The sequence below is a fragment of the Melanotaenia boesemani genome, chromosome 5 (assembly GCF_017639745.1).
Source record: "Melanotaenia boesemani isolate fMelBoe1 chromosome 5, fMelBoe1.pri, whole genome shotgun sequence".
In the NCBI taxonomy this organism is placed as follows: domain Eukaryota; kingdom Metazoa; phylum Chordata; class Actinopteri; order Atheriniformes; family Melanotaeniidae; genus Melanotaenia; species Melanotaenia boesemani.
In genome coordinates, this window is record NC_055686.1 from 16,729,578 (window position 1) to 16,756,027 (window position 26,450).

A 26,450-nucleotide genomic window follows, 5' to 3' on the forward strand; every position below is an offset into this window, starting at 1 on the left:
TGATGTCAACCAAACGTGAGCATGGGCCTGTCTGGACTACATTGTGGGAATGAGATTGTTTTAGGTATATGATGGGTTGCCATAGATCCCTTGAGTAGGTCTCTGCCTCTGATTACATCAACATCAAAGAAGCCTCATCAGAAAGTCTAATGGAGCAACAGCACACTTGACCAGTGAGAAAGACAACAATAGATGCATTGGATATGTGCATATGCATCAGCAACCCCCCCTTCAACATGTTCACTCAATGCTCAGAATTAGAGCACTATATCTCTGTTTTACATTATCTTCTTCAAAGTTAGCCATCATTTTCAAAATCCTATCTAGGTACAAAAATGCATCAGCTACAAAGTGACTAAATATCAAAACACATCACCAAGCATGTGGTCTTAACATACAACGAATAAGTTAATTAGCAATACTGCGTTTTTATTGCTCTGAACATTTAATTTCCTTCTCAAACTTATTTTTATCTGAACATAAGAGTACCTGAAGCTGGAACAATTTATTCTTCCACCACTGACTGACAGTTCTGTTGGTTTGATCCCTCAATAACATTGGCAAGATAAAAAAAAAAAAAAAAAAAGACTTGAAAGGTGCAAACTTTTACACCCTTTTAAATCTTGGTAAAAGCATTCCTTCCCAGAAAGCTGTCCAACAAGCTGAGTCAAGCTATGGTTAGAGTTCGACCTGGCCATATAACGGAACCAACATCTTATAACACTCCATGATGCTTTGGACAGCACGAAAAAAATTCTTAAGATATTCTGCTGCCTCCAACTTTCTCTGTAGGAGATTGTTGTACATGTTGGTATAGATAAACTCACTGCACAGATGTTTTTATGTTGCTGTTATGGTGATTTTATCAAAATGATGCTGTCGCTATAAGATCAGTATTTCATTAATTTCAGTCAGTCTGGACAGCTAACTTGTTTCAGCAGCTGCAAGCTGACATGGGGTCTGAATGTGCGGCTTTTTAGTCAACTTCTGATGCATTTAGCTAAGGTAACAAAAATATGTAAAAGAGAGCAGCTTCCTGGGAATCTGACGTGTTCATGTACATTTAAACTTTACTATTTTCCACGATAAAATGAAATGTAAGATTGTGAGGCTTATGCACATTTGAGTCTAGCCGAGCGTTTACATGCAGGAGACACTTGACTTCCCACCACAGTATCTGGATTCGTTCATCAATTTTGGTCAGACTAACCTGTAATAAGGAGTAGAGGTTAAGAGTGGCATGGAGTAAAAATGACTATATCAAACGTTTTTGTAAGGTTTGAGTTTTCTTTTGTTTTTTTATTTGTAAAATTAGCTCCTTTGTGGCTCTGCTATAAGTAGTTTTTGGTTTGCTCCTCTATCAGAAATCCTCTCAAATTAAAAGTACTCTGGCAGTTATCTACAGCAGTACTTCTCATAAGTACCTCACATAACCCCACTGGGAAAAAAAAAAAAACACCTATGATGATTAATATCCTGATCTCATAAATCCCATGCTGACACCTTCCAATGTTTCATTTCAAAGATTAAACTCAAGCACATTTCAGCAGAAGACAAAGAAAATATCCAACTGATTGCTTCAGCTTTTTGTACTGACAATCACTATGTGTTGTACTCAGTTTCTGACCTGTCACCGGGGCCTCGATGTCCAGCAGGTTCTTCTCTGAACGCAATATTGCGGCGCCCTCTCCGATGAGCCTGAGGGCCACCGATTCCTCCACACGGCCCTCCTTGGTTAGGTGAGCTTTCAGCACGTCCACTTTGGGCTTCCCGTCGCTGTCAAACACCTCTTTAGCTGTCAGCCGGTGACTGGGAGGGAAGGGGACAGCTGCAAGGATAAAAAAAACCAAAAATAATTAAGGCTGCGTTCCTTTTAAAATATATCTACAATGCTTTACTGTATTTCTTATTGACAAAAGACTTGTGTGGTTACGCAGTTAATTCCACATCACTGAGGTAAGGGTATTTAAGCTGTCTGATTAGCAGGTACTTTGTACCTTCCAGGGGATCGACTCTCTGCAGGAGACAGAGTTAGTGTTCACTCCCATGCTTTCAGCCCACCCTCTGAGACAATTTACCAGATTGCCGCTATGATCTGAGTCATTCCATTTTCAATATTTATAACAGATCCACACATTTTTTTTTTCAGTTTGCTTGCCAATATTCATAGCAAATGAGATGACACTTCGATGATGAGTCAGAGAGCTGACATGCCTGTTCTTTTATTAAATAAGAAGCCTTTCATTGTCTGAATAACATATCTGCAAGGTTTAATGTGTAACCACCTCTGCTTTTTAACATGCCCCATTTTATGTGTGAGAGGAATAGACATCCCTATCATTCTGACATGGATTCACTTAGTCACAGTTATTAAAAAGGGCTAAATTACATTTCTTCCTCAAAGCAGTGAAGGAATTGAAAAAATTTAATTAACCAAACCCAAAACAACTTGGTTACTGTAAGTAATGAGTTACCTTTAAGGGATATCTTTACACAGAACATTTTGGGAAAACTGAGCATTCAAAAGATTTAATATTGCTTGCATGTATCTTAATTTAAAACTGAATAATCTCCAGTCCAATGACTGCATTAGAAATAGAATTAGATTAAATTAGTTTTGTTTTTGGTGCAAAAAGCTGAATGAACCTCAAATAAGTCTTAGCTCTTTAATTAAAAGAGCTATAATGGAAGTATTGACTATAAAAATATAGGATTTATGCCCCGGCCTGGAACCCTTTGCTAGTGCTGTCATGTAAAGGCCACTAGAGGCCAAGAATCCTTAAGAAATTAATCTAAATAAAATGAAAGCATGATAATAAGTCAGTAACTCATACTGTGTGCTCATGTATGTGTTAACATGCATCCCTCCCAAAGGTAACATCAACTGTAATCAGACCAGCTCGTTTACGTGTCAGTGTGCTCGGTGATAGATGATATTTGGGATCTCAGCTGCAGTAGTCACAGCTTGCAAACAGGTGTATGCTGAAATGACTGATTTAGAGGACTTGAAACGTTGCACCCTGGATATTTTCAACAATACTGTCTGCAACAATCTAAAACCCCAGGTTGCAGGCTGACCTTTTTTCTCTACACTGGTTCAGATTCAAAATTTATTGCTGAGTCATGCATACTTAATATCAAAAGGTTCAAATTGGGCCTTTAACTTCTACTGTTTTCTAGCCACATCAAAAACACAACATCCTTAAATAAATCTTACTAAACAACATAAGCCTAATGCCTACTAAGTTATCTGGGGCATCCAGAAGTCCCCATCTGAGATAGAATTACCCCAGGCCCCTGGTCAGCCTTCCCTGAGCACCTGCTGCACAATTCTAGCCCAGGACCAAGGCTTAGGGGGCTTTGGACTCCACAGTGGCAAACAACCACATCACACTGGCTCCCTGAGATGCTAATCATACAGTGTGAACACTCATGTGAACGGTTATAAACCTGTAGGGACTTTTTCCATCTGAATAGCAAGTTAGGGGCTGTGCTGTAAATATGACAGCTGGGTCAAGAATCTGCAGCATGATTATGTAACAGATACACCACAGATGGTGATTAAAGAGTACCCCCAGGCTTGTTCAGAGATAAAAATACAATCAGTCTGATTTCTCTTTAAATATAGAGCACAAAATAGAGCTGGACTATATATCGTTATCATTACATGTGCAAAACTGCAAAGACAATTTGACTAAAACAGGACAAGAAAATGTGTGTGTTTCAGGCAGAGGACGTTCTGCTTTTGTGCATGTTTGCAACTAACTAGCATGCACAGGTGCCGACATGAAGTACAATATCAAAATATTTGTTTACATATCTCAAATCAAACCGTCACTGGAATGTCAAACACTGGAATGTTTTCCTAATGACGTGGAACCCTAATACAAACGTTTTTGTTGCTGCTGGTAAATTAAGCAAATGATGAGTCAGAAGTAAACACAAGGAAGGAGATCCAGCAATTCTTTTGATATGTCTGTGAGAGAAATATTTGAACTTAAGGACTCAGTATTAGGCAAGTCAAATTTTCAAGAACAGATATCATAAAGTACTTGAGTTTGAGTAAATGGTTTTAAAGCTCCTTGTCATTAACTACTACAATTTATTATATTCTGTCTTTTAATTGACTTTTTATCTTGGGAAAGCTTGGAAACTAATGCTTGACATCTTGGTGGCTCAGGACCTGTCCGGTAATTTGTGATGGGCCAAGAAAATCCTGATCCCAGCATGCTTATTAGAAGAAGTTTATTTCATTTTGCTGGCTGTCTAAATAAAGACTGTTTGACTGTGTTTAACGGTCAGTCAGGGTCAGAAGTTGAGATGCTGACAGTGTTAGCCTTAGACCGCTTTGTTAACATGTTAAGCATTATTGTAATGATTTGCAAACTTCCAAATTAGTTTACAACTTCACTGGTCTTCAAACTTTATTATGTAAACAGCAAGCCATTTCTAAAGAATTTGCAGCATTATAGTATTATATTTTATGTTAACTGCTAGCTAATTAATTATTCATCATCTGATAATTAAATAAATAAATAATTTTGTATACATTTAACAGTAGAGACCTGCCCTTTGCCAGCATTTAACAGTATTTCCTAATAAACTAATCAGGTCGTAGGTTGGTTACTTGATTATAACACCTGTTGTTACGCACTTCAATTCATTAAATTAGCTCTCTTGTTTATCATGCGTACTGCATTGAAATGCAGAGATAAACCTATCAATTCAAACTTAATTAAAGTGAGACTTACTGACCACCAGACAGGCTCTAAGAAACAAACTTATAAATGGTATGTAGACCCTTTTTCTAAAAAAAGTTCAGTTATATTCATGATAATATTGTGGATTATTATTTTTATACTGTGTGTATATTTGGATAAATAACTTAAAAAAACTGGTCTTGAGTTTCAAAATTTAGGAAGATTTATTAAAAAAAATTGTACAAAAAGCAGAATTTACCTTTCATAAATAAACAGTAAGGATGGAATAAATACTGTAAGTGAGGACAGGCCTGTTTTTTTAAAGTGCAGTTCTTTAGATAATGGTTATTTAGTTTCCATCAACAACGATTATAGTCAGTTAATGAAATATGGCAACGACCCTTTTAAATATAAATTACAACAGGTGAGAAAATACAATGGAAGCCAGCAAGTTGATTGGAGAATTTTACCATTCCCACAAACAAACTGTTCCATTCAAGCCATGGTGGATGTTATAAATGAGCCACGTCTGCTTCAGTAAGGTGACAAAATGTAACACATTCTTTCATTTAAATAAAAAGTAAAGAACACTTTTCCAACAATAGAACTAACCGATGTGAACGATGTGGATGTTGGCACGCCGGTAACCTCTCAACACATCACTCCTATGTTTCCTACAGTTGTGACAATGGAAGCACTGTGAACTTTCCTCTTGTGGAATTTATAACAGCCCTCTTATTAACAAGAGTAACACCCACCTCTGCCAAAACATTACATGGCACATTGTAATGGTGGGTTGTGCACTGAAGAAAAAGGTGTTACTCCCATGACAAAAATGAAAATCTCAGAGCTAAGGAAACAAAAAGGTCCAAGTGGATTTACAAATTCTCAAAACATTTGTGGTTCTTACTCATTTGAACAAAGTACATGGTACTTTCAAATTTAGTTCATGAACTACTCTAAAACAAACAGAATAAAACAGCAAAATGTCATCCAAACCCTTCATTGTCAGCAGTAGCAGGACTTTCACAGACAACAGGTTTTCCACGTGCATCCATCCAGCCTTTAACGCAGAGTTTTATAGCCAGGAGAACATTAACTGACCCACAGCGGCGCGCCTGAAACTCGAGTGTGAGTCAGAAATGGTCTCCATTAGCGGGTGGCTCTTGCCTTCATTAATTTTACCATTTCTCTGTTCCTTTCTGTTATGTAACTGGGAAATTGCTCTGCAGCCTCAAATCTAGCATGAAAAAGAAATGACAAGAGTGACAGCAGGTCAGGGGAGACAAAAGAAAAAAAAAAAGAAAACACTAAGTTTGGAGCTTGATTTAACTTTCTGCAGTAATTTGTCTCACATTAATATGTAATTTACCCACTACAAATTAAAACCATCCATCAGCCATTGGGTTTAAGACCTAATAGAGCAGTAAAGCAATGAATGTCTGTAGGGTGTGTTAAATAAGCTTTAAAAGTTTATTTAATGAAAGAATACCATCCTGCACTGGCCAGGTTAACAGCTGCATTTAATGATTTGATAAGTTTAAGATTCAAGTTTTAAATGACCAGTCTAGCGTCCTCCTTTGTTCATGGGTCAAACATGAAATGATAAAATCACAAAGCAGATCTGGTGTGAATTCTTTTAAATCTACCATGCAGCGTGCAGCGAATCTCCATTTGGACCTATCAAGAAGCCACATGGAAAATGGGGCAGTTTGAAATGTTGAAATTGGTGTAGTTCTGAGCTGATACAACCTCCCAGAATGAGAGGCGTGCTGTCATAAGGTACCGGACAGATCAGTTTAATTGGAGAATGTGAGACGGAGTATGGCACGGCTCACTAACCTCTGGCTTCATTTAGTGAGGAACATGAAGTGCAAGCAGAAGTTTGGCCTGATCTGACAGCTCAGGTGTCTACAGTTCCTGCACATAATCTCTCTTCCTGGCTTTGCCAGGTTTCTGTGTGTGCACTGAACATTATTTAAAAACACCTTTGCACAATGACATTTCCTGATATTAAGAAGAGACTTTTAGGATTAAGAGGACAATGACAGAGATAATGCAAGTACACTAAAATGCTCTATTCACACAATATAGTCAGATAATCAATATTTGACTAGAAGCACAACTGACATCAACATGCAGACAGAGCTGTAGCAAGCACTGGCTGGGTATCCATACAGAGGTGATGGGAATTTCAAGCCAACTTTTGAGATTTTCCTTTATGGAAAATACACATCAGCCGTGTTTCCATTAGCTGGCTTGAAGTGAGTAAACTAGGATGTATTGCAGACATAGAAAACATAGAAATAGTTGCTAACCAGAAACAAACAAAAAAACAAACAAACAAAATAAAGGATAAAGTCAGTCACCTTTGCTGTAGGGGACAGAAAAATGGAGATTGTGCAACTACTTTTCCAAAAAGTCAAAAACTTGCATTAAATTTTGCATGTTTTTCTACTGTGCAACTAGAAAATACACATAAGAATTTTGATAAAATCTCACTGACTGTAACAGCTCCAGACCATGCATGAAGCTCACGCTGTCATCAAATTTTTATTTCTGTTTGAATAAATATATGAAAAACATGACCTGAGCCAAGCTGACATTGAAGCCATTGAGGCTCTTTGCACTGTGACCAGAACTTCTCTGAGAATTTTGGGGACTGTGGAGCTTATCAAAGATAACAAACTTGCATAGGTTTGCTTTGGTTGCATCTGCACCCCAGATATTAATACTGATGTAAAGGCCACTTGTAGATGAGTTAAAACTAATCTTAATTCCCCTCTTGACTGAGTTTAGGCCCCTAGATTTCCATCCCTCTGCTTAATGGTCAAGTTTGCAGAAACTAACATGAGGACTTTTTATTTGCACCTGCCAGAGCTCTTAGATCCAAAGATGCTGATCAACTAGTCCAGACCAGAGTGGAACAAACTACCAGTGGAGATTAAACTTTCACCAAATGTAGACACTTTTAAATCCAGGTTAAAAACATTTCTTTTCTCACGGGCTTATGCATGAAATCTGCACGGTAACTTTTAACTTATCTTGCTTATAATAATTTTAATGATTTCATTAAGATTTAATTGTAATTTATTACAGCCTTTTACTACTTCTTAATACTTTATTTGCACCATCTGTAATTCTTTTAATGAGCCCTTTGAATTATCTTGTACATGAAATGTGCTATACAAATACACTTGCCTTGCCTTTGAATGTGAACATTTCACTGACATTTTAAGATTTTTTTTCTCTTCATGGCAGGTTCCAGTGTTATGTTGTGAGATTATATCACTGCATGGTTACATGTCTCCCCTTATCTTAAGAACCCCCCTTACTCTGGTATATGAACTAGAAAAGACCTTAGAAAAGGTGTTTTATTAACTAAAAATGTGGAGACAAAAAAAAACATGTGAGAACTTATACCGAGAACTACCGTCTCAAAATGTATCTAAAAAAACAAATCTTTAAGTGGTAATAAACAACCTTTGAAAACCTCAAACAAATTTAAGACATTAAGATTAAATTTGAACTAAACTTTGTTGGAAAGACTCATGTTTGAGGTTTAAAATATTGCATTTGGACCCTTTAAAACCACACAGACACATCAAGTTTGTGATAAGAAAAGCAACAACCAATGAAAAGAATCTTTTAAATCCAGTACCACAAGCCTCAATGCTGCAATGTACAGTCTCTCCATCAAATGCAAATCTCACCCCAAAGAAAGGCTGACGGTGCATGATGCAGCAGGGGCCCTCCCTGAGCATCGGCAAGACTCTGGTTGTCACTGCCCACATCAAACGCTCCGCTCCCTTTCCACCAGACAAGCCACCACACCAGCAATTTTCCTCCCCCTCAGACACAGCATGACCAGTGGAAATCCCAGCAAGACCAACAGGGAGCTGAGGCTGAACAAAGACTTGGAAGTCAAGTATGAAAGCAACAAAGGTCACTTCACACAAAGTATAGAATACCAGAGGTAATTTGACTGTATGGACAGATGCTATTATGCAAAGGCAGCACGGTGTCTGATCTTAAGTGTGATACCGATCTATTACTCTGCTTCCTTAGTTGTACAAAGCAGCACTCACCATTATTTGCCTTTCCGAATGATGGTGCTGTGTTCTTTATCCTAAGGTGAGATAAGTGGCAGCACAAGCAAGATTTCTGAGTAGTGAATCAGGTGGAAACTTACTATCTGATCAAACGGTACATAAATACTAGTTGCTAGGTAAGACATCACAGCCTAAACTGGGAGGCATGTATCAGCGTTTGTTTGAAACAGTCAACACACAAAGAAAAATGCAAATAAGATAGCGTGCTTCAGAATCTGAATATCAAATTAGTCTGCAATAACAATACACAAATAATTTAAAAATTAGCACATGCTTTTTCTATTTAGAGGCCTTTAAGTGTGAGCCACCTTCAGTCTGTGTGTTGCATGCATAAAGGACAGTCACCAAAAGTTGAATAGGGCACTGGGAGAGTGGAGCTCTCTCCAGTAGTAGCCTGGGTTTGTTAATTAAATTACATAACAGCACTGAATCAGAGTGGGATACGAGAACTGGATTAACAGAATGCATGACCTTCTGTGGGCGGCAGGAAAGAAAAGACATACTGAACACCAGAAAGCATCCTCAACTTCAAATGTCACGTAGCAATAGTGTAATTGCTTTATTATTACAGCATTTGGTCCACTGGGAAGCTGATTACCTGTCACACATTATGCAAAACACTGAGATTATATGGTTATCTTTCCCAACAACAAAGAGATGTAGCACCTGAGCCACACAACACAATATATTTACACGGTGCTAACTTGTTTCTTATAAAGTTTACTTTAACCGTGGAGTTTTTAAAACTCCTAAACAGCCAATAACATTCAATCACTAATTTATAGACCAACGATCCTTAGACATGATGCATGTCAACACTGATTGCTAAAAATTATATATGGAGCAATGAAAAAAATAAGTATTATTAGGACTGGGAAGTAAAGATGCATCCATGTTTTCATATACTGTCTCCTCCTCACACGCATGGCCTAAACAGCTCTGTGGTTTGGATCTTCTTTCAAGTCTTCTTGTGCATTTGCAGCTTGTCACTGACACTTAAAGAGTAAATTTAGTCAAAATCAAAACAGCTTCAAATTTAAATGTCTTTTAAAATGAACTTCACGGCTTGCGTGTGATTTTATTGCACAGTTGTTGCATATTTCTAGAAGAGTAGCAACACTTTGCTAGATGTCTGAGCTGATTAGCTGCATGCTTTGAGGCTGGTGTGACCAGCATGGCTTACCAGAGAGGAAACTCAAATATGATGTAATATAAGGATGCATTAAGATGAAATTGATTAAACCTACAGCATGTACAGTACACACTGTGCAATGAGGGCAGACCAGATATCGACAAAGCTTACTGGCTTTTGGACTAATGGTGGTTGGGTCAGGCAGAAGCTGGCATGAACCTCTTTACCATGCATTAGTGAGGATAGAAGTCAGCATCAGATGAAAATCTTACCAGACTGCTGAATATTTCTAGATGCTATGATGGTAATGATAACAAAGGTGGGAAGAATAGAGCTATTCCCTCACAAGGGACAGAAAGAGAGAAAAAGAAACACCTTAGTAGTACTCTGAGTAGTACTGTCAAAAAAGATTCATGGGGGTTGTGCCTAATACAGAACATACATACACAACTAATAGTTTGTGCAGAATCATAATCAGTTACTACCTAAAATTAATAACTTGTAGTCTTCCACAACTTAATTTGCTATTTTAAATTAATAATTCAGGTTATCAAATGACTCGACTCCTTTAAATGAAAAATAAACCAGTTCAGTCTTTTCTGGTAAAAGAAGCATAAAGTGTGACATGTTGTATGGTTAATCAAAATGTTTAAAAATTAAAGTTAGTGAGTAAAGATTGAAGAGATCACTAGTGTTTACTTTAACAAAAATGTTAAAATATTGTAGATTTCAAGTTGCTCCTTCCTCATACTGCCAAACTATGAAGTTGTTTAAAGATTTTTAAGCTTCATGCTCATATTATATGAATTTTCTGTCTATTTTCTGGTCAGTTGTCACTGTAATAACCGTAACTTTGTTATGGTTAGCTGTATGTCATCAGCTGACTATTTCCGCACTTTAAAGAGCTGCTGACCATCTCTATCATCTGCTGCAGAGATACAAGCTTTGACATTGCATCAACAAACAGAAGAGATATTAGATAAAAGTGAGTAAAAGGGTTGCCAGGGAAACAGTGCTGTAGAGTCTCAGTCTTAATCTTTCATCTATCAAAATACTGGCTTAAAAATGAGTTTTCAGGAGCAAGTTACATTCTGCAAGGACTAAATCCAGGGCAGCAGATGTGTGCTTCTACATATTCTTCCCTTACATGTCTAAAATTCATTCATTCATACTGCAACAACATGGCCAACATAAACAGTATGAGTGTGACGGTGCATCTGACAGCTGTTCACTGCATTAAAAAAACACGTGTGGTTGTCTCCACTGAAGCTCGAATCAACGGCAGCAATCTAGGGATGTACAATATAAGATAGACAGTTGGTGTACTAAATAAGCCAACAATATACCCAAGACCTGCATCCATTCTGTCATAGCTGTCAAGATTATCAAATAGCATCTGGCTTAAACAGCAGATAGCCTACAGCAGTATTTTAGAGACCTGGAAACAGTTATGTCAGGGTGAGGGACAAGCAAACGTTAATCCTGCTTTGCCTCAGCAGATTTTAGAAGACAAATGTGGAATATATTTGCAGAAGCAGGTGACAGAAATGCACTGCTGCTTAGAAAGAACTCTAACTACATCTCTGAGTAATTAGTGAGGTTAGGGCTGAAGCGTGGGTGAACACAGGGATGGATGAATATATATGTATGTAAAGATTGATGGAAGGGAGTAGGCGGAGGATGATGAGGTGGGGACGAGAGAGACATTTTCTGAGAGATGTCCATCTACAGTATTTCCGTTGGGTGCGCGGTGAGCAATCAGTGCAGCGGCAGATCAATGGCAGAGTGAAAGGCTGCCAGGGACCTGGATCACAGCAGGCAAATGACTACAGTTATTTGGAACTGGTCCAGGTGAAGGATAGGAGTCAGGGAAAGTGAAAGATCAGTCAGTGGCATGAAAATGCATCAAAATGGATTGAAAAAAAAGCATCTGCCATTCAATCAAAACCCTCAATTCTTTGACTCACAGTGATGGGATGCCCATAGAGATTTGTTATTCTCACATCACATAGAGTCTGCAGCAAATTACAAGCCATGCCCTGATGTCAGTTCAGTGTCTGGAAAGCTATATTAAATATTGACACCCTGAAAGAGCTATTACTTTCTCAGCAGATAGAGCATTAATGAAGGTGATCTGATAAGCTCCTTTTAAGTTCTACATGGCTATTTTGTGGCATCTGCAGTAAAACTGTAAAATTCTTGACCAATTACAACTTGATGCAACACTGACTAATCAAAAGGATTGTTTGTTCTACGTATCCTTCTATGAGTTTCTCACTCACCCACTCATTCAGGACTTGCTCTATAGATGCAGTTTTTTTACATACATGCACTCTGATGGACATAATAAGGAAAAGAGTGTAATTCACTGCCTTTCCCAAGGATTCCTTAATACACTTTTGATTGTTTAACAATGATTATATTGCCAGAGAAACTTCCACAAGTAGCAAGTTGCTATGTTGTTAGAAAGGCAACACAAGCTTCCCAGCAGATGCAAGTCTTTTTAAAACTCTAAACATATCAAAATCTGACCAAATTATCTAACAATTTGCTTTTTTTTTTTTGCACCCAACCTGAATATGCCAGCAGTGGTTGAGTAAAGCTATATTTCTAATGTCAGAGGAACTAGTCTTGACCAGAGCACCAGCTGCTCTCCTGCAGGTAACGCTACAGCTGCATTCGCCAGCCGACAAGCAAATGAAAAAAAATAAAAGGACAAGGTGACACCGAGAAAAGCCCCATTGCTGTTCCTCCAGCATCATCTGACCGAATATGACTGCACAGATTTATCAACCAGCGCAGCTCATCTGTTTAGAGTTTATTCAGGGCATGCAACCAGGCCTGAGAAGAAACTCTGTTTACCAAGACGGCCATTATTTTGACCTTGTGGGTGTGCTGTGCCCGAAGCAGATGAGCATGGGATGAAATTTCTGATGAGATATGAGCCCTTTACAAGAATCATATTTAAAGTAAACATGACTTTCCTTGAATAATCTGGTTGTACTTTTCAACTAATACACCAAGAATCATGAACATCTTTATACTTTAATGTAGAATTACGGCACCTTTAAAAAAGTCCTTTACAAATAAATACTAAATAATATATGTAAGCAGAAATTAAATGTAAACTAATAAGACATTCTCCAGTCCAGTGTGATGGATTGGTTTCTATGCCCACAAAGACCTTATTAAATTATTCTGGTATCAACAATGACATGACCAATCCATATTAAAAAGCTTCTTTGTTAAGGCCCTTTAAATATTCAGTGTTCTGTTAGCTCCCAATTTAAGTGACACAATCATCTCTGCCCTAAGGTTTCTTTACTCCCCCCTAAAACATTACTACACTGAATTCTGAGAGGTGCATGAATTTAATTTTGAGAAAAAGGAAAGAATTTAGCTTTAGTCAAGTAGGTAGTCTAAGACTTAGAATTGGTACTGGCAGATACTCTAAGGTGTCTTTTTAGGGCAGCTTTTGCAAAGAAAGAAGGAAACTGTGCAGGTGCATCACTAATATCTATTTTATTGCATTTAAATGATAATTTCTTTCCAGCTTTTGAAACCATTATTTCTACAAAACCTGCAACTGACTACAACAGAAACGCCTACCGACCTACAAGACAACGTTGGCCTTCACACCCTCAACAAAAGAAGACTCAACAGAAGTGAACAATTACATGGCATTACAAGCTTAAATATTAATTAGCATAAGCCAACATGCTGAGATGCTGAGAGCCAACAGACCAGCAGAGAAAAAAAGCTCAATTTTAAAATCCCTTACGGATTTCCAGGTATGTGGAGATGTTACAACTCTGGCATCTTCTCTGAAAGCTGCTCTGACAGGCCTTTAAGAAGACATTCCTTGGTAGCTTTGCCAAGCTGAGGCCTGCTTTACCCCCTCTCCTCCTCCACCACAGAGCTGTGACACAGGATTAGCTTTCATTAGAGAAGGCGCTGTAATCAGCTTTGGAGCATAGCAGAGACGGAACAATAGAGGAAGCTAAAAGGATCTGGAAGACAGGGTGCTATGGGCGCAGGCTTAGTTGAATGCTACTCATTCCCACAAGTAACCTGTGGCACACATCAACCAGATAGAGCCATTCTACATTATCTATATATATTACTCAGTATTCGGTACTTGCCAATTAAATAGGTATAATCACCAAAAAAGCAAATATAGAGTCAATGCAATATATTAATTACTTAATGAGTCTTTTCGGGGTAATGACAGTGGAAGCATGGCAATTCTAACATCCTTCTGAGAATTTTAGTGACAGCCAGTGGCAGAGTTTTTGTCCCTATACTTAATATAAAGTTCATTTTCTTGGCAGCTATCAAAAGATTATTACCAGACCAACTGTGAAAAATCAAAATTTAATCCAGGTAATCCTTTATTTGTGCTGTTCTCTGATTATTTTTCCAAGAAAGAAGACTAAACACTAATACATAGAAAAGCAAAAACCCACACAGACACCAGCCTGTCACGGTATTTGAGGTAATTATTAGTGATCAGACATGTTAGGTTCCCGGACTGTGTCCCTTGTCTTCTGCTGTGGACATTTTATATCTGATACATGCAATTATTTTTTACAAACCTGAAAGACAAACATTATTTTATATCTGTTTTTCAGCAATATACTGCAGCTTTTTCTATATAATAATTTAATAATTCACATTAATTAATCTATGTCAGCTATTTGCATGACTACTGAATGTCAACTAAAATAGTTTATTTATGGCAGTCCTTTATACATAAATGTCAGATGTCAGCTGGCTTTAGTGTTTGTACTGCTGTCAAATGCAAAGGGCATCATGTGAGAATAAATATCTAATTGAACCCTTTCACACATGAGATATGGAAAATTAATTGATATGTCAATCTAATGAAGTGACTGCATTCAGACAGGCCTGTGAAATTGAAAGAGACACTGTGGGCATATGATATTTGTTATTAATATGGGACTGTGAAATAGATAACCAAAGACATAATAGTAGTTTTGAGTCTGATATTCAACACAATTATCTGTCCTATCACCATAAAAACTCTTGTTAGCATGCCAGGCGAGCAGTGGTTAGATAAAACACCACAATGGTGGATGGCATTTTACTTTTAAGCTTGTTGAACATTCAGTGTTACACTTAAATCAAGTTGTGCTACAACAAAAGCAAAGTCATCAACTCCAGAAAAAGCTTTTTCTTCACCTTATGGCCAATCTTTACATAAAACATGTTGTATGTAAGATGAGAAACTGCACAACCACATAAAACACTTACTGGATAATATTTTTTTATATATATAATAAATTGTAGTTCGTTTAAAGTTAAACATGCAGCATTGTGTTAAACAAACTGGTGGTGAATTAAAGTGGCTGAAAATATTGACTTACAATCAGAGAAGAGAGCTTAAGCAGAAGAACATTTATTTCTTATTTATTTGGCTCATACAGAGTGAAAAACAACTCACTGCTGCAGTTAATTATTGTAGGTAAAACCATGGAGGAGGAACGTTATATCAGAGATATTCTTTATTTATTAAATAACATGATCTGCTAGATTCCTGATCATATGTCAAAAATAATCCCGCGCTGCTGTGCTGCCTGTCAGTTAACACGGTTAGCAGTTTTGACTTAAGCCGTGTTGAAAGTGATAAGTACATGCTACTAGGTCCAACCTGGTCAGATTGCTGTCGCCAAATATTACAGAAAAGCACCAGGGTGGTCTTCACATGAGACACGTACGCATTTAGTTGTCACCAGAGTCATGGAAACCAGGGCATGTCCCAAAGAAGCTTAAGCCAGCCCTTGTTTGTGAAACTTCTGGAAGTAGGTTTGTCAAGGGGCCACACCTTCCTAAATCAATAAGATGAATCATCTCATCTACATCAAAAACACAATACCTGCATTGTTCAAATAGATACAGCACATAAATAGTTTCAAGTCATTCCTGGATCAAACTGAATTAAATTTGGTTAGCCATGTGGTCTTACATGTCTAGGCTTTGACATACTGTAATCGTGGCATATTTCCACAGGATTTCAAGGCTATAATTTCTGTATTTTCCTTACATGGCAAACAGAAAGGTCAAACAGTTGAGGAGGACTTGGTGGGCATGTTTTGATTGCGTTCTGGACAAAAATCGAGCACTGCGTTGACAGAAACACCTTTGTGTGAGTCTTCCACCTCTCTCCATCATGCTGTCCATTGGCACTTGTAATGGGAAGAAGTGGCAACACTGGTCTATGGAGAACATATGTCTCCACTAACCCTGGACAGCCCAACTAGAGCACCAGAGCCACTTTACAAAGCGTCCTTGTTGGTGACTCGTTCTATGAGTGTGCCGTGACATGGGGACGAGTGGCTGGACATGACACAGATCAGCAGTGTGCAGATCAGCTGGGGCTGCAGTTGTCATCACAAAATCATAAGTCGGACTTCAAAAGCTTTACTAAGCATGTGAAACTAAATACTATAATGACAACATGCCAGAAAAATTAAATATACTTCAGTAAGCTGCCAGAACTGCAGCGGACAGCTTCTCAGGAACATACACAGAAATGCTTTGAAATGTTGGATGCTCGTTTAAAGTTAGCTAGGTAAGAACATTTGTTTTATTTTGCACCTGGTTTAATTATTTACTGCGGCCACTGAACGCTTTTATCTGTTTTACTGCTGCCTACAGGAAACTGTGAAGAGCCGTACATTTCCAACCCTTTTTAAATATTTCAAACCATATAATCCACAGTTTGTAGATATTTGTTTTCAGTGTCTGGACATCCTATTTCTTCTTAACAAAATATGATAACGAATTCAAAAAATTAGGATCATATTTAGAGACAATATTCTTCTACAGCTGTGGTAGGTGAAGATTTGACCCAAGCTACACTACGACACATCAAATCACTCCTAAATGAACATGATGTTATCTACTATGATTCAGTATGTGATATAAATTAATCAAAAAATGCTGTTACGTTCCAAAAATCCAACTGACTTCAGTGTTTTCTGTAGTCATTCACAGCTTGCCTCTGAGATAATATGCTTCAACAGGCGTGATCGCACCTCCCAAGGAGGGCTAGTTGGCAGCCATGATGTTGGCATTTCTAGAATGTAATTACTAGACACATACAGAGGGGCTGAAGCCGGTCTATATTTGCACCAACACTTGGTAAACGAAGCATACCAGACCTGAGACTGACCCAAATAAAACACACTCTGAACTGTAGATAACACTTCTAAATATTAATTAACCCCCACTCCTCTCAGTTGGGAAGTTTACCTGCCTGACTTAAAAATGAATGCGGCACTGCCAGCAATCACAACGATCTGTGGTCCGGGGCAAACCCTTCCAACCGTACAAGAATAGCCACATCACATACATGAAATAGCATTCCTGCATGCAGTGACAAAAGAACAAGGTCACGCTACAAACTGCGAGCATAATATTAATTTCTAAATTAATTAAAGCATAAATAAAGCTACATATTTTAAGCATGATAAGTCGCCTGCAATATTCCAACAAGGATTCAAGTGTTCCGTGATCGAGTTTTCATATCTGGCAGACTGACCGTGGCTTTTCAGAGGACAGGTGGTGAGGCAATGGGATGGCACAGCCAGGCACCTCCTCCCACCTCTTGCCAAGACAACAAGGCCCCTATGAATTCTCTTCCTTTGCTATTGCCACCCCCCCAAATCCCCACGCCCACCTCTAAAGCACATCTTCGTTTCTAGGCCATGACTGTGGGGGTGTGGTGGGTTCTCATGCCAGCAGGGATACCTGACTGCCAAGAAAGAAAAGCAAAAACAGCACAGGGCTGGGACTGGGGAGAGGTTGGGCAGCGAAGGAATTACTGCACTACAGACCAAAGGAATTCTGAGTCAGCAAGGGATATTACTCCACACCAACTACACACACATATCTTGTCTCGCCAACCCCCCAGAGGAGTTCTAACAGGAGAAACCGACCGAGCCCCTGAAGTAGCACTTATTATGCAACCTTTCTGGGCTAGAAGTGACTGTTAAGTAAATCATCCATCTCTGCTGCCAGCCTGACCTCCATATTGCAGAGAAAGCACTCTCAAAATTCACTAGTGGAGTATTATGCTGAAGGCACCATCTGTCCAGGCTGTACTAGCAGCCGTGAGATTAAAGGCAGTTAAAGCATCACATTTGAAAGCTTTCTCTGCAGTCAGCATCCAATCAAATATAAGAGCATGAGTAAGGGCCAGGGCCTTTGTAAGACTCGAAGCATTGTGGGGCTGTGCGGGTCAAGCAGCAGTGAGCTGCAGAGGGTGTGCCCCGATGCCTTCGGGACAAACAGCCCTGCTACAAGGGTCATGTGTTGTTGAAGACAGGTCAGTGAGTAAGTTCAGTTCACTTGACAGTTTGACTGCCTGAGGGGAGTCTTGACTCTATTTTACTGCACTTCACTGCATGCAAATACTGCAGATCAGATATGGATAGTCAGTTTTTCCATATTTTTTAAGTACTTTTTTTTTTTTCCAAAGGCATTCCTGCTGGGTGTGTTTCCAAGAGAAGCTCTCCTGCCAATTATATGTATCGTATAACTGCAATGCTTACATACAGAAAATGTGAAATTGAGCGCTGGTAATTTACATAGCCATTTCTGTCTAGAGGAGAAAGTAAAGACAAACTTACCATGCCATACGCTAAGAAGCTGTTTAAGCTATCTAGCTCTCAAACATACTATATTTACTTTTATCAAAAGCAAACAGGCTTTTTAAAGACATCACATGCAGTGCTACAGCCCAGTACTGTGGAACTGCATAGCTCTGTACTGCAAACACCATCTGTTAGGCTGAAAAGACGCCCCTGCCCTTTTAACTGCTGGCTACAAAACAAACAGTACTCAACAAATTTTTAATGCAGCTTACAACCATAGTCCTACGTCACTGCTTTCACGGAGTGTTTTAGATTAAATATAACCATGAATTTGGTCCAGCGGGAGATAAATATTAAACTGATTTTATTCTTCTAGAGGTGCTGGCTTAAAATCACTTGGAGATACGCTCACTGCCAACCAGCTGATTTGTACCTCGATTTGGCCGTCCCCGAGGCTTGCCACATTCCTCCTGGGGGATCAGATTACGTTCTATACAGGGAGAGAAAGGCCTGAGGTGTTATGGGTGTTTTTGGTCTGACAACATGGTCCGGGCAAGCAAGTGTGCAAAAGGGAATGAAAAGAAATGCAAAGAGAATGCAGCACAGGAAGCTAAAAGAAGGACTGCAGTCAAGGTTGAAAGCAAGGAAGACAGCTCTACAGGTACACCCGCATAAAGATAGAAGTATGAAATATGTTATCAGGTTGTAGCTGGAGTACATGATTGCTACAGACAGCAGTAGAGCCAGTGGAAAATAAAATAATGGGCCACGTACAGTATGCCTCACACTTTCACAGGATAGAGAAAAAGGCTGAGTGAAGTAACTGTGAAGCCCCAGTAGAAAAGTTGTCAAAGACACTGTGCCCCTTAGTATTCTTCAGACTGTGTGACATGGATGTGAGCATATCCAAACTTGTGTTCACTGCAGTAACTTTGCACCAGTGAGCTGCTGTGTCACTCAACTACTTTGCCAGTTTCTGTGGGGGCAGGCCACTATTAAAGGTTTGTATGATACAGAAAAGCAACAAATAAGCTGCCAGAACATGACAGCTACATGTGGGTGTAGGACTGGGACATGGAAATGGTATTTAAAAAAAAAAAGCCCAGAAGGAGAGATTCTCCAACCGATCACAGTTTTTTTCTTTTGAAGAACTAAAATGGACAAGATAAACAGTTGTATCTTTTCTTTGATACAACATATTTATTCCAACAGTATGTTCATAATATTACACTGGCTCTCAAATAACTCCCTAAAACCACTCATTTTATCCTGCTTCATCTCTTTTGTTCACATTGCAAATACCTCTTAACAAATGTAATATTGCACTGAAAACACAAAAACCATCATGATTATGCACAAACTGGAAGATGCAGCCACTATTCTGGTTGTGCTGTGAATATGATATGCAGCTACTGTATGGAGAAAGTACAGACCTGATTTCCTTTTTTGAAATTGTCTAATCTTCATGTGATCCTGGTTCATGTGAACCAGAGAGGTTTCAATCTTCGGAGATTTTCTAGAGAGGGTGATACTGTACTTTGTTATCTTATTCATGCAACTTAAACAAAACTTTTGATCAACTTGTCAGCTTTCTGTTTTCGTTATCGATGACAAACATCCATGGCAACACATGTTTGCATGCACAGTATGGAGGAATAGTCTTGAATAAAGCTGCCTGATACAATATACAATATCATTGTTGAATAATGTCATAACTATATTTATGTGACTAAAAATAAACACTTATGTATTAACACTTTTGAATCTGTGCATGCTAGTTACCTATAAAACATGCAAAAAAGCAGGACTTTATTAAAGTGGAGTACAGCCCTCTTTAATAAACCTAAATAAAAAAAATACTTGATTAAACCCAGAAGGGGAAATGATAGACCATCTTACTTTTTTAAGTCAAAATATTTGCCATGAAATTTCTATAGTGTACCATTTCTTGCAGTCCAAGCAGTATTTGGTGATGTTGGTTTTATACATGGTGATATTGGGATGATACATTTTTTATATATTATGCAGCCCTGGTCTTGAGAAAACCCATTCTCGTAGAATTTTTTTTCCAAGCAGCCAGATGTTTTTGTAATCTTTTCAGTCTTGGAAATTGTCTGCTTTTTTTTTTACTTTTCAATTCAGTTATTGTACATGATCTTTTTCAAAGAAATGTGGGTTTATTTGTCTGTTAAGACACTTAATACTAACTTTTGAATCATTCAAGCATAAAAAGGGCACCTAACTCAAAAGAGGAGGCAGAATTTCACATCCTCCAGGCAACACATAAAATAATAAGGGAGGTCAGGACTTTTGGACAGTTCTGTAAGTGTGAATAGCTGTGAAATACTGTCGCTGGACTTTAGAAGCATCCTTGTTAAAGTAAATTTGAGCAGAGTGGAATCAGAATATGTCTGAGACTGATTAAAAATCCTCTGGTTCCACCTACCAGCAAGAAAGGGAAGTTGTGCTTCTTTCCTACAATTTTATAATTCAGTTTTCAGTCATTTTGGCAAAAAACTTAATGCAGAGACTGTAGGTCTCGATTTTAAAGCAATGGATCACCGTTTAATCAAGTCTTTCAATGGTTCAACTCTCAAACAAGCTTCATTAAATTCTGCCTTTCTTTGAACAATCTTGCTTGCTAGCTTCCTTACTAGGTTCCTACTATTTGCCGCTGCTATACAATATAAAAATAAACATGTATATGAAAATGCATGTCATTTTCAATGATTTTTAAATAGTGCATCAACTACAGTCAGCTGAGCACCTCTATGATTGAAATCAATAAAGCAAAATGGAACTGTTCATAAATGGTAGACCCTATAGGAGTCACTGAGCTCTTGCTCTACTCTTAGCGGTCTAAAAGGAAGTAGGGCAACATTAAAGCTTCAATGATTGGTCACTGTAACATATGGCTTTTCTGTGTTGTTTGCACAGGCACAAAATCAATTGAAGCCATGGGACACACAAACCCCTTTCCAATCTGGCTGACGGAGCCACACTGTAAGCTCAGACTGGTGAAATATCAGTTTGCACCATGACTGCACACGACTCAGCAAAGCAACTGTAGAGGCCAGCGTCCAGAGTTACCTGTGAGCTGCAGTCTACGGTGAGCACACTGTAGTGTAAATTAAATTTAGCTTCACTGTTAAATCTTACCGGACAAAACCGGCTAACTTTGCAATTAATATGAGAATATTCACAAAGGAAATCGACTGGTCCTCTCCCTATAATCCATGAACAAAACAACAAGGCCAGGGGAACAAACACATGCCCCTTTTACAGCTAGACTACCCCGCAAAACTCCCCACCAACGCACACGCACCACAGTCACGACTCTGGCTCTGCCCTGCCTCTGCAGAGTGTGTTTTGAGTGAGTGGACAAAGCAGCAGTCCTCCTGCCTCAGCTCTCAACATTGGTGGGAGTTACTGAGTGGTCTGCCATCATCAGCTCTGGGGCAAACATAACACCTCTTTGTCCCATTCTGTTTTCACTACAGGGCTTTAAAAAGACATATTAGATTAAAATAGCCACAAACAGTTAATAGTCTATACATGGATCAGAAGTATGTCTGCCAACATCAGGAAGTGCTGTCATGTCTCATCACACAAACGCCAATCTGACGAGACAACATCCTGTCAGGTCAATTATAGAACGTGCTGACATCCAATCAAAGATTTTTTTTTTTTTCCAACAGTAAACTAAGATAAGCCAACACCAAATTTACCTCCACAATGAATAAGAGGGTTAATTTTCAGCCAGGTGGTCTATAATTAACACATGTGAATGTGTGCAAATAAACCTTGGGGCCTCGACTCACCTCCAGCTGTATTTGTATAGCTGGAGTTTCTCTCTGGTCCACACGCTGGGTATTCTGGCAAGTGAGCTGACGACACCTGAAAGAAAAGACTCCCAGCACCGACATTTCACTCACCAGGATCAACAGTGAATGAACAGAGGAAAACCTCCCGCCACATAATCTGCTTATTTACCCATCTGTTATTAAGGCTTCCTTTAATTAAGCTTGTTTTTAACTCAATCTGTTTAAAAAAAACAACAAACTTTCTAATAAAAGGCTCCATGCAGAACCTGAGAATAGCCTTGGCTTTTCACAACAGAGTGAAAATTAATCCATGCATTGTATGTCCCTTTAAAATCCCCTTAGATCCCAGCACACAGGAGAAAAAATACAAGTGCTCTAGCTTTTGTTTACAGGGTGATAATGGCATTTAATAACACTTCTAGAAAAATATTTATTGATTACTGATTACATAAATCTTGCAAGTGATTTTGAATGATAAATAAAAAAGCGCCACAACCTTTTGTCAAATGAGCTACAAAATGAGAAAACTCCATTTATATTAATATAAACAGTTTGATGTAGAACTGGATGACCTTTCTTCTGTAATACTATGCACTGGATGTGGCTCTATTCTGCACAACCCCCACACACAATCTCTCCCTCTGTGTCTGTGAGCTGCAGAATCGCTCATAACTTCTCCCCATTGTTGCCATTTTTTTTCTTTTTAAAGAAAAAGCACCTAACAGTAAACCTACACACACCTCACTGTCTACTCTGCTATGTCAATGGCAGCAGCACTTTCTGCTGATACTCAGCAGGGAGCTGTATAAGAAAACCACCTCTACGAAATAAAAAAAAAACTTTTGCGCCTGCCATTTTGTGTTTATAAAATCAATGACAGCTAATTATAATTAGTTTCATCCCTGTATTTTTTTATGATTAGCATCAGGATAGCTGTTGTTATTTTATAAAACAAGAGAAGACAACAGCCACCCATTTCTGTTATATGAGTATTTCTTCAAGCAGTAGTGACAGTACTTCACTTCATACTGCCAACAGCATTAGACACCTACAGTTTAAACCACCTAAAGCTGCTGCTACAGCTTCGTCCAAGCAACACACACTGGAGGAAATTTTAGAAAGATGAAAGGAGTTTCCAGTAATTAGGAGAAAAAAAAGGGATTGCAGAGATTGGTTCAGATTATTACTCTAGATGACCTCCCCATCGCTTTAGTGGAGAATATGGATTATGAACCTCTTGAAACTGTGTATCAAAGCATGCATTACTCCATGCTAAAACCACAGGAAAAAGACATGCAACAGGTTTCCATGATTCAGCATGATATTGCAAGAAATATAAAAAAAACATCAAGTGATGATATAGGGGGTACCAAGCTCAGGCTGCACTTTGCAACTAGTTGTGAATAAGCAGTTATTAGCTGCTTTCCTTTACTGAACCAAATAGGATCTGTTTTGGAGAAAAAGATCTGTATTGGGACATCTGTAGTTCACCCACAGAGTGAAGTCTAGTTACTTTATCCATCATCCCAGGAGGCATCACATAATATAAAAACTTGGTGTTTGCAGCATATTGACAACTGGTAGAAGAGGCTCCCTTCTTATCCATTACAATGACTGTTTTTGTGTTGACAACAATTCAATATTTATGGACATATCCAAAATGAACTATTATCAGCAGACTCTTGCTTACCATAAATATTACAGATGATTACATGGTCTCATTTGCCTATTCAGTGGAGTAATTACTAGTTAGCTAGCTGGGTATTTTCCGCAGGAAGTCCAGGTTAAATGCAAATATTTTCTGTCTTGCATGCAACTCCTCTGGAACATGTCTACAAATATTAAGGCCTAAAAGCATATATGGAACCAACTGATTTCAGACTACCTGATAACAAACAGAAAGGTATAAATATGCCTTTATTAACAATTTAGATTAAAATATTAAAATACAGAATGTGCAGGCAAAAAGATTAGTTGGGTAAGAAAATGCAATTTAAAGGCAAACACAAGCTAATAGTAGGTAGAATACATATTGTATAGCGCTTTTCTAATTCCTGTTATGTACCACCTAAAGTCTAAAAATACCAACCTACGAATGCTGGTTTTATCACAAAGCCCTCTGACAAAGTGGTTCACGAGACATTTAATATTTCTCACTTTACTAATACTACTTGAAAGTCAAAAGCTGTGAATCCCGTCCTGCAAAATGTCAGCCTGCACTTAAAGGCCTAAAGGCGATCACTGGCCAGAAACCACTTGGGGCATTATGTCTCACTCCACAGTGCTGATGCCATGTTGGATGAATCTGCTCATGCTGCTTATGCTACAGTGATATGCCAAACCAAACTCCCGCCAAAACAAACCTGCAGTGGCATGAGGAGCTGTGCCTGAAAACTACTGTGAATTCTATGTGAAATCTTGTTATGACCACTGATTGGCTTTATCGAACACACTTAGAAAAAAAGATTCCTCAGTAATGACTGTGGTGCATTGACTGAAATGAGAAAATTAGGTCTCAAAGGCTCTCATGTCCAGGATTTGTTCCGCTGGGTGCTGTGATTTAGAAGCAAATTTGCTTTTGAGAGTTGTTTAGTACTCCCGTGACACTCTCTTTTTGGGCTGTGCTGACACAGAAGCACTGTCAGACCATTATAACACGCTTCCTCATAGGCAAGGTTTTTTCTAGACCTGTTATGATATAATGTAGGGTACAAGTTGTATATTCACTGCATGCACTAAAAAAGACAAAAACATAGAATTGCATCGGTTTATCAAAGGAGGGTGTCAAATTTGCATCAGCATTAATGTATGTGTGTGTAGCGCTATGCATGCTTAGAGGCAATCTCATAGACAGTCACCAAGATTTAAAGTGCACTTTCTATGTCATTCCCTTTAACAAATGCATTGAGCTGACGAGCTAACTGAAGAGTTAGAGCGTCTTTTCCAGTGTGGTGGCTTTCCTCTGCTTACTAATCTACCATTTATAGTCAAACCGCCGCCTTACTCATTTTGTCCATATTTAAGTACAAACAACCGCCCTGCACCACACAGGAGTGCGTCTATGTTTGCATCTGTCACACAGCAGCATGCAGAGACTTGCCCCAATCCACAAAGTCTAAGATTAAGAAGACAGGAATGTTCTTACCAGAGCGAAGCTCCTCTTTGTGTGGCAGGAAAATTGAGGCCAACACATATGTTGTCATTGGATATTTTTCCAAGATATAGAGACATTTCTGCTAAGATATTTCTTCCAAAGCATGAGATATTCATCCTGTTTAGCTAATTATAAAGCTAAAGCTTTAAACTTGCATGGCTTGTATTTAATGCATTGACTGCAACTGCATTAATCTAATAATAATAATAAATCTATCTTTCTTGACCACTGATAATGTATTTCATAAATTCACACTGCAGATGAATAAGACAAGCAAAACATTTGATAAGGACATTTTATGAAGATTTCACTGTATAAATTTTATGAAATTTTCCCAGAATTTGAAAAAAAAAAAAGTTATTCACCCTATGGTAAGGGTAAGCATTTTCACCAGCCAAGCTGTTACACTGCTGAATCAATCGCAACCAGTTTTGCACTGATTTAGGACCTGACAGTAGGGTTGGGTGATATGTACCAAATCTTATATCTCGATATTTTTTACCTGAATCACGATATACAATATATATCTCAATATTTTTATTTAGTTTTACTTTGTCAAGTAACCAAAAAGACAGTTCTAATTTACAGCCTTTAGTGCCAAATATACTTTTATTAAGGAACAGCTGCACATGTGCATTAAAAAAGCTGACTGAAATTACAGTACCTGTATATTAAATTATTTGCTCCTGAAACAAAATAAATTTAAAATACTTTTCAATGACCATAACAAAAATACAGCTGTGCAAAATACAAAAGAAAAGATGCTTTTAACTCAAAACAAGCTATCTCGATATAAACGATATTGCTTCCTTCTATATTGCGTCTGATAAAGTCTCGATATATTTGAAAATCTCGATATATTGCCCAGCCCTACCTGAAAGTATCATTAGCATACTTAATTTAGTAAACT

The 26,450-nt window shown here is 38.3% G+C and overlaps 1 protein-coding gene across 3 annotated transcripts in view; it reads right to left on the reverse strand.

Moving 5' to 3' along the window:
• The window catches only part of LOC121639677 (serine/threonine-protein phosphatase 2B catalytic subunit alpha isoform), a 70,251-nt gene that overhangs the window by 37,887 nt on the left and 5,914 nt on the right, over window positions 1-26,450 (reverse strand). For all 3 annotated transcript variants that reach the window (XM_041985070.1, XM_041985069.1, XM_041985068.1), the window contains exon 2: window positions 1,628-1,828. In XM_041985070.1, the coding sequence (XP_041841004.1) occupies window positions 1,628-1,828 (201 nt within the window). The remainder of the gene's footprint in view (window positions 1-1,627; window positions 1,829-26,450) is intronic.